At 40.5% G+C, this 16,689-nt stretch overlaps 1 protein-coding gene across 1 annotated transcript in view; it reads right to left on the bottom strand.

The window, feature by feature from the left end:
• Nucleotides 1–3,161: 3,161 nt before the first annotated feature.
• Nucleotides 3,162–16,689, bottom strand: part of cfap206 (cilia and flagella associated protein 206) — a 32,335-nt gene continuing 18,807 nt past the window's right edge. Inside the window, exons 8-13 of the mRNA XM_052024183.1 lie at nt 16,498–16,617; nt 15,196–15,394; nt 10,849–10,989; nt 8,773–8,966; nt 6,623–6,754; nt 3,162–4,136 (exon numbers count right to left, since the gene is read on the bottom strand). Coding sequence (XP_051880143.1) covers nt 3,903–4,136; nt 6,623–6,754; nt 8,773–8,966; nt 10,849–10,989; nt 15,196–15,394; nt 16,498–16,617 — 1,020 coding nt within the window. The 3' untranslated portion in view covers nt 3,162–3,902. The remainder of the gene's footprint in view (nt 4,137–6,622; nt 6,755–8,772; nt 8,967–10,848; nt 10,990–15,195; nt 15,395–16,497; nt 16,618–16,689) is intronic.

The following is a 16,689-nucleotide window of genomic DNA, read 5'->3' as shown; positions in this document are numbered from 1 at the left end:
TCAGGCAGCATCTATTGGAGGGAAATGAACAGTCGACGCTTAGGGTTGAGACCCTTCATCAGGACCCCTGATTGAACGTTCTCGACCCAAAACGTCAACTGTTTATTTCCCTCCAATAGATGCTGCCTGAACTGCTGAGTTCCTCCAGCATTTTGTGTGTTGATCCAGATCCAGATTCCAGCATCTGCAGAATCTCTTGTGTCTGCGATGTAGTGTTCATTTTCACATTTTTTAACAAGATGCTTAGGCAAAATCGTAATTTTTAAAAACCAACTGTAGGGATTTATATGACTCCTTTCACCTTGTCAGGAGGTCTCCAAACGCTGTACTGACAGTGAACTATTTCCTTTAAGTATAGACTCTGGTGTATGATAGGAAACGCGGCTGAAAATTTGCATGCACCACGATCTCACATACAGCAGTGCGATGATAACTAGCTAATCAGTTATTAGACCACAGAAACAACAGGACTGGGCGAATGAGCTCCTCTGCCCGCCTGCCTGTTCTACCAATCAATATGATCATGGCCAGTCCAGTCTTGGCCTCACCACTCCTGCTTTCTCTCTATAAACCTGACTTCCTTGTAGTTCAAATGCCCGTCAATCTTCACCTTGAATATATTTAGCTGCTTCACTCCCATAGCTCTTTGGGGTTAGGAAATTCTACATTTCTTTGAGAAGAGAAATTCTTCATTTCCCCTTACTCTGAAACTATGTCCCTTAGTTCTAGAATATGCCCACCAGGGAAAACAAACTCTCAGCATCCACTCCATAATCATATATTTTAAAAAGATCACTTCTCATTCTAATATACTCCAAGGAGTATATTCCCAACCTGCTCAACCTTTCTTTATACATCAACCTCTTCCAGGACATTATCATGAATTTTGTCAGAGGATTTTGTCTTATATAGTAACAGCAGGTTAGTGGAGGGCATTTGTTTAACAAGTATTGAATATTAGCCAATTCTGTTGTGCACATCAGTGAAAGAGTAACTGATCACCTGGAGCTCAGCCTCCAAGTGAGTGCATACACAAACCTCAGCTGTGTATTGCAACACAGTAACTGAGGTTGGAGTGATGTTACTTCTGCACTGGGGAAACTATGTAAGTTTCCCACTTGTGTAATAGGTTTGCTCCATTCCTGTGGGAAGTTTGTGAGAGTTTGTACAATACTGCAATGGGAAAGATAAAGAAATGGGTTGGACCAATGATGCAGAACTACTTGACCCCTGTCTGCCTGCAAGTAGCTCTGAGATGGACCCATACTTAGAATCAAAAGTTTGAATGTCAAAAAAACATAGCAGGGAACACATGAAAAAAAGAGTAGACCACCTGGCCCCTGAAGCCTACCACGATATGATCATGGCTGACCTAACCCGGGCCTCAACTCCTCCTCTGTGGACGAATACACCACAATTCATCTTTTAAAAATGTATCTACCACCACTTTAAAGATCCTCCACAACTCTCTGGAAAAGAGAGTTTCAGAGATTCTCTACTCTCTGCATGAAATAATCTCTACATATCCTGGTTTTTAATGACCAGCCCCTTATCTTGAAACTATGTTCCCTTATTCAAGACTTTCCTACTATTGAAAACATCTCGACATCTACCTTGTTGTGCTCCCTTAGAATCTTATATGTTTCAATACAGTCACCCCCTCATTCTTCTAAGTGCCAGAGAATACAGACCCAACCTGCTTAACAGGACAATTCTCTCATCCCACTGATGAATCTCTTTTTTTACTGCTTCCAATGCTATTAGATCCTTTCTTAGAGGTAGATTACAGATTAATTTCTGAAGGCAGACAAATTTAAAAAGTATTTCTCAACAGTCCCTCTCAATTGACAGGGTCAAAGGTTTTTGTACAGTCAGTAAAGGCATGTTTAGTGAGTGATGCTGTTCCCTGCACTGTTCTTGCAGTTGACACTCAGAGATCACATCCATTGTACTTCTGGATAGATGGAATTCAGGGCCACTGGAGGAGGTGGGTGAAGTAGACCCTTGCTATGACTTTCCCTATAGTAGACAGTAGGGAGACCCCCTACAGTTACTGCAATTGAACCTAGCTCCTTCCTTGAAGATGGTAACGATTATGTGTCTTTGAGTTCCCCTGCCATGTCCTCCACTTTCCAGATGTGGGAGACAAGGCACGTACGGGTTAGGAAGCTGTGGGCATGCTATGTTGGCACCAAAAGAGTGGCAAAACTTGCTGGCTGCCTCCAGCACATTCTTAGCAACGCAAAAAGATGTGTTTCACTGTGTTTTGATGTACATGTGACTAATAAATATCTTAATATCTTATCTTAAACGTGCCTGAAGTTCCTCCCTGACAAGTTTTAAAATTTCAGCAGGGATATGGCTGCAGGGTTTTTTTGCATCCACTTGCAAGGGCATAGTTTAACATCACATACAAAAAGTGGCCTAACCTTTGCAGACATCACAAAGTTAGAAGTATGGCAAACAATGGCTACAAAGAGCAGGTCAGAGACTAGGAATGCTGTGGTGAGTAACCTACCTTCTAACTTCCAAAGCCTGTCCACCATCTACAAGGCTTGAGTCAGGAGTGCAATGGAATACTCTCCACTTGCCTGGATGAGTGCAGCTTCAACAACACTCAAGAATCTCAACACCATTGAGGACATAGCAGCCCACTTGATAGGCATCCCATGCACAATCATTCACTCACTCCACCACCAACACACAGTAGCAGCAGTTTATACCTTCTACTGGATGCACTGCAGCAATTCACCAAGACTCCTGAGACAGCACCTTCCAAACCCATGACCTCCACTAGCTAGAAGGACAAGAGCACAAAAGCATGGTAACACCACTATCTGGAAGTTGCCCTCCAAGCCACACACCATCCTGACTTGGAAATATATTGCCGTTCCTTCACTGTCGCTGGGTCAAAATTCAGGAACTCTCTCACTAACAGCGTTGTACATATACCCACACCTCAAGGACTGCAGAGGTTCAAGAAGGTAGCTGACCACCACCTTCAAAGGGGCATCTAGAGATGGGCAATTAAATGCTGGCTCAGCCTGTGCAGTCCAAATCCCTGGAATGAATATTAAAAAAGATCAACTGGAAGGAAACAGAAGAATCATTTTATCTTTGGGTTATGGTGTAAAAGTGATTAATTTGATCCAGCTACTTATCAGGCATCATTCACAGATTTTATTTCCATTTAACAGTGAAATTTCAGGACCTATTTCCTAAATTTGTGTAAGTTAAGCAGTTTTGTCCTGCACATATTCCATCTAGATTTTACAGCACCTAATGGGTGTTTCTATAAAGAGGTTTGCTGAAGATATCCAAGTAATCTATTTATTTTATTTCAAAAATTCATATAATCATAAAGCCAGGGGCGACCCTTACTTCTTACACATTAATGAAACAGGCCACCTCCACTCTATATTGACACTATCCTCTTGTAATCCTCCCCCAAACTCCTCACTTCTCTTTACCAGTGGAGTATCTGATTGCCAACCACATCTTTTACTCCAATTGGGCTCAAGACAATTTAACATTGTGCTTGCACAGACAATAAGCTGCTCACTAGCATAGCGCCCAGTTGGTACATTTAAAATTCTCTAAATGGGTTTAACGATATGCTTGAATTTAATAGTCCCAATCCATGGCCATGATCAACAAATCAACAAATTTAATCAACTTTATTCAAGGCTGCATAGACTTGTACTAGTGCTTGTTATGGTAACAAATTCTACTGCAATAAGAGAAATAGGATAGGAATTGCGTAATGTGCTGTATCCACATATTTTAAACATTTTTGTTGTTTTTATATATAGCAATACTAAATCTGACAGTCAAAAGCCACACAAAAGTCTAGTGAGAAAGAATTATTGTTAAAGCTTTCTGTTGACAAAAGAAGCTCAGTTTTATGTTTCATCTACAGCTCTTGTTAAGTTGAATTTGATCACACGTGTAGGTTCTGTAACATTTCCTCCACGAAGGCCAGCATAGAAGACCTGTGGCTTGGGCACATTGCTGGAATTATCTCGTTTTGTCTGTACTGTCTTATCCTTGGGAAGGTAGACTTGGGAAGTGTTATCTCTTCTCATATAGCTGAGAGTTGTCTGCATGTAACGAGTGACCTTCTGCCGCAGGTTTGCCTTGGGAAATTTAAAAATTCAAAATGCCATTATTCTGTAGCCTTATGCATTCAATGCCAATCAAAATTTGTTAAAACAGTTTTATACAAACAAAAATTACATGATAGGTGTACATCCTCTGGGTGATGAATACACTTAAGATAAATGAACATGTTCAATAAGCAAAAATTGCAGGATACTGGAAATCTGAAGTAAAAATACTCAGCTGATCAGGCAGCATCTAGAGTTGTGGAGTCATAGAGAGGTACAGCATGGAAACAGGCCCTTTGGCCCACCGTGTCCACAATAACCATGAACCACCCATTTAGAGAAACAAAAGGATTGCAGATGCTGGAATCTAAATGAAAAACACGATGATGCTGGAGGAACTCAGCAGGCCAGGCAGCATCTATGGAGAAAAGCAGGCAGTCATCATTTCGGGTCAGGATCCTTCTTCAGGACTGAAGATAGGAAAGGGGGAAGCCCAATATATGAGAAGGAAAAGCAGAGCAGTGATAGGTGGACTTGCCTCCCCTCTTATGTCCACCTATCACTGCTCTGCTTTTCCCTCCCATATACTGGGTTTCCCCTTTTCCTATTTTTAGTCCTGAAGAAGGGTCCTGACCCGAAACGATGACCGCCTGCTTTTCTCCACAGATGCTGCCTGGCCTGCTGAGTTCCTCCAGCATCATCGCGTTTTTCAACCACTCATTTACACTTATCCTACATTAATCTATATTATTTTTATCATTCTCCTGTAGCGACTCACCGTTCGAGCAAGCGAACCGGCTCGGCGGTCGGGTCGCGCCTCGTCCAAGTGGCAAGGCCCAAGATGGCGTTGGGCTTTCGTCTTCCCTGAGCGACGGGGAGAACCCACGCGCGGGAAAAGTTTGATGACGTAGCGCATACGTCATTTCCGTTTTCGGTGGGCGGGAACCGTTCCTCTTAAAAGGCCCGCGCAAGGCGGGAAAATAAATCAGTTTTTGTTCTGCAGCCCACTGACTAGTGTCTTGCTTTCACATCGCAGTAGCAGCCGCTACACTCCCATCATTCTCATTAACTCCCTCCAAACCATGGAGAAAGAAACAGAGTACATGCTGCAGGTTGATACCCTTCCTTCAGTACTTAGAAAAGTTATAAAACAATGATGTTTTAAGTTGTAAAGCAGGGGGAGAGATGGAGAGAACAAAGGGAATGTATTGATCAGGAGAAAATGAATGATGCAAATGGTGTTGGTGTCGGCTGAGAGAGAGAGAGAGTGGTGACGGCTTGTTAGTGACATTTAATGTGTGTAGAAGAGGTGTAAATAGATGAATGAGTAGGAGGGATAAAGGAAGAAATTCTGGAACTGTGAGATACAGGACATTGTAATTGCTGTCAATCTTAAATAATAGAGGATGCAAGAAATACACAGATCAGGCAACGTCTGTGGAGAGACAAAAACTGAGTTAATGTCACGGGGTGTTGCCCCTCCCAGCAGAATATGCCAGTTCTGATACAAAATGGCAATATGGAAAGGTTAGTTATCTGTAATTGTTGAATTCAGTGCTAAATCCTGAGGGTTTGAAGACGAGGTGCTGTTCCTCGAGCTCATATTGGGCTTCATGGGATTAGTGTATGAGGCCAAAGGCAGAGTCAGAATGGGAGTAGAGTGTGATGGAGAATTAAAGTGACAGGCAGCTGAAAACTCAGGGTCACCCTTGTGGACTAAATGGAGGTGTTCTGAAAAGCCGTCACCCAATCTGTATTTGGTTTCTCCAATGTAGAAGAGATCGAGCACTGAATGCCTCATCTGGGACCAGTGCTTGGATCGCTGGATGGTAAGAAGCCAGGATCATCTGCTGTGCATCTGCTATGGCTGCATGGGAGGGCGCCCTGAGAAGGGCAGTGAGTTCTGGTGAAGATACAAATGCTGACCAGGAAGTCACCTTCTCCTCTGCTTTCAGCATTCTGTAAGGATTGTTCGTTGCATGACTCCCTGGTTCACTCCTTTCTGGTAGATTTTTCTGACCTACACTGCAGCAGTGAGGCTCAGTACAGCCAGCCCAAAGGCTCTGTGGGGAAGGACCACAGTCTAGGGTCCTGCCACCACTGGACTCTGAGGGGGTGGACCTTGCACAAACACTTTCAAACACTTCATGGGTGCATTGTTTGAGGAAATGAGTGACGTTGATGTAATGTTAAGAGAATGTATTGAATTCGTGCTACAATGAGTGTAGTAAAAGGCACGTCCCAATTATATTTAGTGTATACATTATGAATATAAAAAAATTTTTAAAAACTGTGCCCCAGGCAAACCTGGAACAGATGCTCCGACCCAATACCTGTTCATCAGGAACTGCATTCAATGTATGACAAAATGACATCAAAGTGATGTATACACCTCCTGTGCGTTCCAGGTATATTTTTTAAAATAAAGATATAGGTAGCCCCAGCTAATTGTAGCTTTGTTTATGGGTTTTAATTTCAAAATCTTAACATACATAATTGAAAATATGCAATCCTACCAGTTTAATTGCTTTTCTTCTTAATTCCCACTCATTCCATTCATATGATCGAACGATGTTTGGCTCCAGGATGTGAGTGTCAGTTTGTGTGCAACTGTCACATTTTGCAATGGGTCTCAAGCATTTCTCCGGCTGGAATATGGAAGAAAATATGGGAAGAAAAGACAAATGCTAGAATGAAAAACTGCAAAAAAAAAAGTGATTTGCTCTGTGTTGTTCAAATTGTGAGAGATAGTTTAACTTGTCATAGTCTTCAAACCAACCACTCCACCCACAGCTCCAGAAATACTGCTTTAAAGAAAATCTATCAAATAAATTAGTGTGAAATTTCCTTTTTTCTCCTCTATTGAACAAAGGTTCTGTCAGCTCTTCAGTATATAGCTTCAATGATCATGAATAATCATTTTCAGTGAAGTGTTGAGCACAGGTTGCTTCACCACCAAATCTGATTCTGTAAGTGCATGAACATCTTCTGTCACAGTTATCAGATGGTTATAAGGAGTGAGAATTTGAGATATCGGTTTGTATCCTTTGAGTCTGGTGATTGTTGCTATTGTCAAACTTCTTATTTAGGATGTCCCTCATTGCTTTACTTACATAAAATTATATACAATGGTAGCAATGAATTTCCTTCAACATTATGAACTCTGAAATCTCCCAAAGCTACAGGTGGTGTAAAGGTTACGAGTCTAATGTGTACATTTTTATGAAAATTGGTTGTCTGTCTATCCCCATTTCCTTTCACTTTATGATCTTATTTCCACTTACAGAAGCTCTATGCAAAAAGCAGGAATTTAGGAAAAGAGAAACAGGAGCACGTCACTCAGTCCCTCAAATCTATTCCACTGTGATTGTAACTAATTTACATCTCCATTCAATCCAACTGCTTCATCTGCACACCTTTGTATGGTGTTGCCTAGCAAAAAATGCAAAATCTTAAATGTAGTATCTATGGATCATTTGAAGAAAAGTGTCTCTCACATCTACTACCTTTTGAATAGGAAAGTATTTCCTAACTCTTCTCTGAATGATCGAGGTCTGATTTTCAAATGTCTCTCTTTCCCAATGTGGTAAATAGTGAAAATGCCAGCAAAGATCTTTGAAGGAAATCAATGTGACTTCCATCTATAGGTGACAATTCCTGAATCAAAGGGTCTTTGGAAGATATGACTAAAGGTGCGAGCATTTCCTTCACTTATTAAAACCCTAAGATGGTACCATGGGGATTTTTCAGGCTTTAGTGTCATTATTTTTTCTACTTTTATTTTTGGGCTTACATTAGTTAAGTTTAGCAGGTTCCAGTTCTTGATTCAGTATTAACTTCCCAAAAACACATTTGGTGAGGGCAGATAGTTACCTTGCCCTTAGTCTCATGCCATCAAGACAGACATGTGCGGGCTGGAGTCAAAGTCAATGCTAAGGGCACACAGAACATATTTCTCCCATCTGTATATCAAAGTACCACCACCTTTGATGGTACAGGGCATAGCCAGGGATCCTAACAAAGGAATATGGGGCATTGGCAAAATAATGAAGCTTCATGAGTGTATAATTTTTGCTTGTCCAGCCTGCAGGCTGTTCCCAAAATGCAGCCATGCCATCAGATATTTACAGGAAGACCATGCATGGTGGACTGATTTTGTTGTGTGCAAATCCACAGGAATATCTGCTACCCATTCTTTCCTTTGCTTCTCTCCAAGTGCTTTCACTTATTTCCTTTTTGCCATTTCCAATATGTCTCTTTTCTTTTACTTTTCCCATGTGCATATATATGATCATCCAATATTCAGAACCTATTTCCAAAACATTAGATAATTTCTCTACAATTAAAAGGTGCACAAAGTTGGTAGTTAGAAATAAAAAATATCTTGAGAGCTTATCTGTGAACTTAAAAGTTGGAATGGAATCTACATATGCCCCTAAGCCAACTCTAAAATCTATGTTTTATTTGAATCTCTACTTTCGTCAGAATGCTCAATGTCTCATGGTCTCAGTTCTGACAAAACTAAGGTTGTTTCCCTTTTACTATATTGAAACGTGAAACTTGGAATGGTGACGTTCCAACGCTCAGCCCTGCAGAGGCTCAAATAATGTGATTTCTTTCCACTTCCTTTGTAACCCCAGAGAAGTGGTATTTAAGGGTGCTTTACCTGTGCATAGGGAGCAATTGAGGAAAACTGCTGATGGAGTTCCAGCAGCTGAATGAGCTCTGGAGACTGTTTGGCTTCCTCTGCTGCCTTAGCAATGTAATAGTCAGGCTTCTGAGCAAAAGCAGTAGCAGCCTCCTTTGAGGAGAAGGTGTAATATTTTTCTTGATATTTAAGAATTCCAATATTAGGGTTGCCTAACAACAAAAGAAAAACAAACAGCTTACTTAATGTAATTTCTACAATTAAATTATCATGCTTTTGCTGTGACATCATTAAAACAGTTTTATGTCTGCTGAGTTTCTTTTTAACTTATTCATTCCTTTGATTTGGATGTTGCTGGCAAGGCCAGAATTTATTGTCAATCTCTAACTTCTGCCTGAACTGACTGAGATGTTAAACCATTTAAGAGTCAACCATATTTTAGGTCTAGACTCACAGGATATCCAGACAGGGTGAGGATAGCACATTTCCTTCCCTGAAGGACATTAGTGAAGTGGATGGGTTTTCAGTAGTGTCACAGTCACCATCACTTCAGCTAGCTTAACATTCCAAGTGTATTTAATTACTAGAACTTTAATTCCCCAGCTGCGGTGGTGGGATTCAAGCCTATGCCTTTGGATTAACAGGACAAGCCTCTGGATATTGGTCCATGAACTGTACCATTCTGCTACTTTGCTCTGTAATGACCCTCTGCGCAGTGATGGTTGAAGTAGCTAATACTATCTCTATCAGAGGTGCATAGATGCAAGGTGTCTACTGGACAACATCTGGAGTGATTTTCTAGTGGATATTGTTCTCTCATGATATCAATCAAAACTAGTGCATTTTCCACATGTTGAAAAATTTTCAGGCTGTTGCTTCAATAACTCTGTCTAAACTAGAGGAGATAATTTAAAATTATTGACAAAAGAACCAGAAGCTTGTTTATACAAGAAATGGTTTGTGATTGGTATGCATTTTCTATTAGCTACATGGAAACAGACTCAATTGTAGCTTTAAGTATTGAATTGTATAAATACTAAGGAGAGAAAAGAAAGGAAAGGTACGGGGAAAGAGAGTGGAGCTAACTGGATCGCTCCTCAAAAGAGATAATGCAAACTAAGGGGTGATCTGTGTCCTTCTATGATCAACCTTTCGATGATTCTATGCAAAGTATTAAATCAAAAGAAAAATGTCAAAGGATAACATCAAAAAATAAAATTAAATTAAAAACATATTCATTTAGAAGTATATATTGGCTTCTACATAGTATCAGTCAGCTAATTCAGAAAAGAAAGCTGTGTTGCATTGAATAGCAGAAAGAAATGTGGACTGCATTGCACACTAATTAACTGGTAAATTATTATTTAAATAATTTCATACTTTTGGAATGCAGCTGCCTGACCAAGAATAAAAATAATTAGAAAGTTCCAAATTTCTCATTAAGAAATTAAGGAATAAAACAAAGGGAAGTTTATAAACTAAATTATGCTTTAAATAAAAATTCTTGTGTTCAAAAAGCTCTTATCTCAACCAACATGAATATCAGTAGTCAGTATCAAGTGGACCGTAAATGCTTCCCAACTAGAAATGAAAGCTACAGGAAAATCATCAATTGCCTCTTGCATGTAGCTCATGAAACAAAAAATAGGCTTTTTGGATTGTCTATGCTCTGAGCTGGCGAGGAAAGGTGTGAAGTATACAGAAAGCAGAAGACCATAGAGAGAGAAAATAACAGTGTTGGAAAATTTCAAATTTAACTTCCTTCTGACAAACTCTACAGTAAATTCTACTGACATGACTAAGATCAAAACCTTTCCAGCTGGCAGGTTAAAGGCACAAACCCATCTCCTATAATTTCACAGCAGAAAGAAATTTATGCCATTCATTGCCTTGTGCCTGCTCCATCATTCAATAATATTATAGCTGATCTTTTCCCTCAGCATTATTTTCATATTCTCACCAGAATGCTACCAGGACTATTTAGAATATTAAGAAAGATTACATAAACCAAGCTTGCATTACCTGCAAAACAAAGTTAAGGGTGGATTGATTTAAGCAAATAGCATCAACTCAAAAAAGAGCTGATCCGTGTACCTCTGAGAAGGAGGCCATGTCTTGCACTAAGTGTGTAAGCACAGAATCCTCGAAACTGCGTGCTCAGTTGGTGATAAAGGTGTGCGCCTTCTGGAAAGATCCACTCCCGATTCTTGAAGTCTGATGGAATTATTTTTTCTTCTGTAAAGCAAAATAATTGGAGTTAGTCAGAGTAAGCACTTGCACATATTATTAAATAAATGCCCTGTTTTCATGAAGATAGTGGTACAGATTTTTCTATTCTTGTTCCTGAATCAGGAAGGGAACTGAGTCCTGATGCAGGGCTTCAACCTGAAACGTCACGTTTCTTTTCCCTCCCTGCTCAACCCGCTGAGTTCCTCCAGCAGATGCTGCAGATTCCAGCATCTGCAGTCTCTTGTGTCTCCAGGGAACTTGCTCGATTACCCATCCTTCAATTCAAAGGTTTCTTTCCACCAAAGGGAAAGAAAACCTAACCCATATTATTTGGTCCACTATCTGTAACTTGCCACATTGGTGGTTAAGGGTGGTCCAGGACCTAAGCTGGAACAGCAGGGCAGAGAAAACCACACAGGCCCAGGAACTGTAACAATCATACATGGTGGGCAGTAAAGTGAGACACTAACCCAAACTGAGAACAGTAAGTGGCAAAAACGAGCATGGTGGAAAGGCACGCATACCTGATAGAGGAAGCATAACTATTCACGAGTCCAAAAATGGAAGTGGAGACCTCCACACGTGGGATGGAGAAGTGAAGGAAACTAAGCTTTTAGCATTCTTTTATTTCCCCTCCACTTCTCCCTGAAATACACCAGCGGAGAAAATACTGTCCCATGTAACTTGAAGCTTTCTGATTTCTAACCAAAGTGGGCTGCCTTTATGAGTCAACTGAGGCCAACTGTAACGCTAATTGATTGCGGAGTGAGTTCTACCTTAATACCAGAACATTTAAGAATGTTCATAAATAAGCATTTTCTAGAAATGGTATGTGGACAATGATCAGAAACAGAATCACAAATTAACGTCAGTGCATTGTTTTAGACTGTGAAGTAGATTGACACGTGAGCCCAGAGGAAACTCCTGGGGAAGGAAAAAGAGCTTGAGCTCAGAATCAACCAAAGAGAAAGAAATCTGATACCTATTGGTTTTTAGCTGACACTTCCACTTCCTCTCAATCAGGGACAGATGCTGGAAATCTGCAATTTAAACATAAAATTCTGGAAATACTCAGCAGGTCGGGCAGCATCTGCAGATATAGAAAAAGACAATATTTCAAATCAATAAACTTTCACCTAATGAAAGATTATTGATTTGATATGTTAAACCTTTCTTTCTTCACAGATACTGCCTGACCTTTGAGGATCTCCTCCTTTTGGTCTAGGGATCAAATTTTCTCATCCCTACTTACCATTATGGATGCTAAGTCATACAGCACTGAAACAAGCCCTTCAGCCCACCACATCCCTGCCAACCTTATTGCCCATCTACACTAATCCTATTTGCCTGCATTAGGACTGCATCCTTCTATGCCTTGCCTATTTAAGCTGTCAGTATTTACTATTGGAAGAACAATCTACCAATGCAATGTAACAAATGTAACATTCTGCGTGCTAAAAGGAACAAAACAAGTGTGTTTTAAGTTGCAGAGAGTGAGCGAGAGAGAGAGCGCAAGGGGTGGAAAGAATAAAGGGATTGTCTGTGAAAAGATGGAGACCAAGGCTTTCCAGGTGACACAACTGCTTTCAGTGCCAAGGAGAAGAGGGGAATAAATGGTAGTTAACCATAGATGATTTGTCTGGTAACCAGTTCTGACACAGACATAAAATGCTGTTTATCTGAAATTGTTAAATTCAACATTAGTTCCCAAGGACGGCAACAAAAACCACAAGGAACAGCACCTCATTTTCTGTCTAGCCAGCTCTGATGTACGATCATCCGCCAGTAACATTAACAGGTCGGATTGGTGGTAAAGAAAGTGAATGCTGTGTTGGCATTCATTTCAAGAGGTATAGTGTATAAAAGTAAGGAAGTGTTGATGAGACTCTACAGGGCACTAGTGAGGCCTCATTTGGAATACTGTGCACAGTCTTGGGCCCCATATCTTAGGAAAGATGTGCTGACATTGGAGAGGGTTCGGAGGAGATTTACGAGGATGATTCCCGGAATGAAAGGGCTTACGTATGATGAGCGTTTGTCGGCTCTTGGACTGTACTCACTGGAGTACAGAAGAATGAGAGGGGACCCCAGAGACATTTAAAATGTTGAAAGGACTGGACAGAGTAGATGTGGTCAAGCTGTTTCCCTTGGTGGGTGAGTCCAGGACCACAGGGCACAATCTTAGAATTAGAGGGTACAGGTTTAAAACAGAGATGAGCAGAAATTTCTTTAGCCAGAGGGTGGTGAATTTGTGGAATTCCTTGCCAGGTACAGCAGTGGAGGCCAGATCATTGGAGGCGCTTAAGGAAGAGATAGACATATATCTAAATATTTGGGGTATCAAGGGATATGGGGATAAGGCCGGAAATTGGGGTTAGAATAGTGTTTTCTTTCACCTGCCCCCCCCCCCCAATTTCTCACTTCTTTTTCTTTTTTCCCTTTTCCTTGGAGCAGACTCGATGGGCCGAATGGCCACTTCTGCTCCCTTGTCTTGTGAACTCGGTTTTTCTCTCTCCACAGATGCTGCCTGGCCTGTTCAGTATTCACAGCAATCTCTGTTTATATTTCAGGTTTCTGGCATCTGCACTTATTTTGTTTTTCAACCTATTGGTTTGATTTAAAAGGATGAAATTATTATCTTATTTGTAAAAGATATGTATCTTGAAAATATAAGCAGGAAAGGAGCAGCTCTTCCATCAGAAAGATGAAGTGCTTGCTATATTAAATTGGGAATATGTGCTGTGTACTCTGGCTACCCACATCAAGCCCGCTGAGTCACAACTCTGTAAGTAAGGGAGTGAACCGTTTTAACAAGAAAGTACAAGTCTTTTGGCTCAGATCTGGGTTCATATTGGCTTAGGTTCCAGTTTTGTTTAATTTTTTTACCTGAGCTTACCTCTACCCTACCCAACTATGTATGTTCACAGGCCCTGAGATCTTCCATAGCGTGCTGACTTCAGCATCCTGGAATACAAGAACACAAGAAAATAGGAGGGGGTGGCCCTCGACCCTTAAGCCTGCCTCGCCATTCTACATGATCATGGCTTCTCTAACCGCAACACCTCCTCTGTGCCAGTTCCATATAACTCTCAATTCAAAAAATTATTTACCTCCACTTCTAAAGATCAAGCCTCCACAATTCTCTGGGACAGTGAATTCCAGAGGTTCACTCCCCTCTGTGGGACGAGATTCTTACACACCTCCATTTTAAATGACTGGCCCCTTTTCTTGTAACTATGTCCCCTTGTTCAAGACACGCCCACCAGTGAAAACATCTCAACATCTACCCTGTCATGCCCCCTTATGATCTTACAGGTTTCAATGAGATCAACCTTCATTTTCCTAAGCTTCAAATACAGACCCAACCTGTTGAACCTCACTTGATGGGAGAATTCTCTTTCTAAGAATTAACTTAATGAATCTTCTTTGACCGTTTCTCCTCATGTTATAGATTTTATTTATTATAAGTTCTCAATGCAAGAAAACAAAAAATGAGCTTATGCTTATTAATGTATTCATGATGGCATCTAAAAGAGTGAATACATTAATAGAAGACTGTCAATAGAAGAGTGAAACAACGATTTTTTAAAATCACACTCATTAAGTTGCTGTTGAAAATGGGAGTATATAGTAGGACTAAGGATAAAAGGAGTTTGATAAAAAGCTAAAAGAACAGGAATGGAACTACAATCACTGAGGAAAAAGATTATTCATATCAACAGTGCCACCTTTTGGATGCTGCAGCCACTAAAGCTACAAAAGAATCATTTTAAGCAGAGACTCCTGATGGAAAATGGACCCAATTGGTTCAGCTTCCTGGTTGAATGATGGAATGAATCTCCCATCAAAGACAGTGATGAGGGGTGTGAAATGGACAGCTGATCCACCCCAGTCAGTTTCCCACCAACCAGATTCAGCTCTAATTATTTCCAAGAGTGTCAATTTTATTCTGGGTAGCGTGTTGCTATTTCCTGATGTTATTGCGTTGATTGAGTCACAGGTTGTTGTAATAGAGATGTTGCAACAGATTCTTATTAATAAGTCTTAAAATTGTTGGCAGGAAAAGAATATATAATTCACATAAAGGTTCTTTGAATCTGTCTCCCTGGGCAGTTCCCTGCCTCTTGTGTTCAAATTCCAACTATTCTTTCCTGAAAAGTGAAGCTCCAAAATCCATGAAAGTGATAAAATTCATGTCCCTCTCCAACATACCTGATACTTCACTTAATCTCTCTTCATCTGTTTTCACATCCACTCCTTCTAGCAAGGGCCCAATGACGCCAGCCGGAAAGAGCCGTGAGTGGGCTCCCAAGTACGGATCTAAGTTGGTTATCAAGTTGCTAAAGACACTGAGCAGCACCATCTCATCTTGGAAAGAGCTCCACAGGTTGGAGAGACAAATAAAATGAGGCTGGCAAAATAAACAAAGTAACATACAGAGTGTATTGATATGGTGGCATAAATAGTTAAGTTACTGGACAGAAGCCTGCACTATTGATCCATAGGCTTGAATCCCACTATGACACCTGGGGAAATTAAAATTAAGTAATTAAATACATCTAGAATTTTAAAAAAAGGTTTCAGTAACTGGAAATTGGATTGTCATAAAAGTCCATCTGGTTCATTGTTGTTCCCCAAGGAAAATAAGTCTGCCACCTTTACCTGGCCAGGCCTAGATGTGACTCCAGACTGACAGCAATGTGGCTGACTCTTAACTGCCCCTGAACCACCAAGTCCAGAAGGCAATTAAAGATGAACAATAAATGATGCCCAGTCTGTGATTCACTCATCCCACAAATAAAGAAAATACAGTTAAGAGAAATTGAGATGTTTATATTACATTATTTATATAAGGTTATTCTTTGTGAAAGTGTGACAATTAGTAAACCACACCTTGTGCCTCAAGAGCCAATGAATTTTGCAGCAATGGGCTCATAGTCGTAACAGTTGTTGGTGTTCCGCAATGACCCTCCTGCATGCCTCCTCCAGTCCCAATGATTTTCTAGACTAAACTTACTTTTCTAAAACATTGTCTTGTACTTTTTTTTTAATAAAAGTACTGTTTTATTAAAAAGTACTGTTTTTTAAAGATTGTTTGCATCTGGGCACCTGACTCCTGGTTGCCCATTGGGAAAGAAGTTATTAACTTGTTTCCCCAAAGACCCTTCCCCAGCCTCCAATCCCCAACTGTTCAATAGTAAATTCATTCCTTCAGGAAGCCTCAGAACCTTAATAGTCAGAGTCACATAGCATGGAAAAAGGCTATTTTCAGCCCACCATGTCCATGCTTACCAGTGGGCATCCTTCTGTATTAATTCCATCTTTACCATTACAGGTGGCTCAGGTCAAGGAATGGGAGGAATTAATGAAGCTATTTTCAAATGATTCTTTTAATCCTCTGCTTTAATTGGCAGCATAAAAACAAAACAACCTTCAAGAAAGATAGGGGTGCATGTTACAAAGTTCTACAAGATTTGAAACCAGAGGGGCAGACCTCAGGAGGACAATACCTACATATACTTGTGCAGTCGGTACTGCCGCCTTTGACTTAACCACAGCGTGCAACTCTTCCATCCGTTTATTTAATTGCTCCTGTAGCATTTCAACCTGTTTAGCGCATGTGACCATTTCAGTCTGCATAGGAAAGAATGAAAGCATGTAATGTTAAAAAGACAAGCTATAACTTTTTAAGTGGCAACCAACATG

The sequence above is a fragment of the Pristis pectinata genome, chromosome 10 (genome assembly GCF_009764475.1).
Source record: "Pristis pectinata isolate sPriPec2 chromosome 10, sPriPec2.1.pri, whole genome shotgun sequence".
Classification (NCBI taxonomy): domain Eukaryota; kingdom Metazoa; phylum Chordata; class Chondrichthyes; order Rhinopristiformes; family Pristidae; genus Pristis; species Pristis pectinata.
This window is presented reverse-complemented; position numbering and strand designations above follow the sequence as displayed.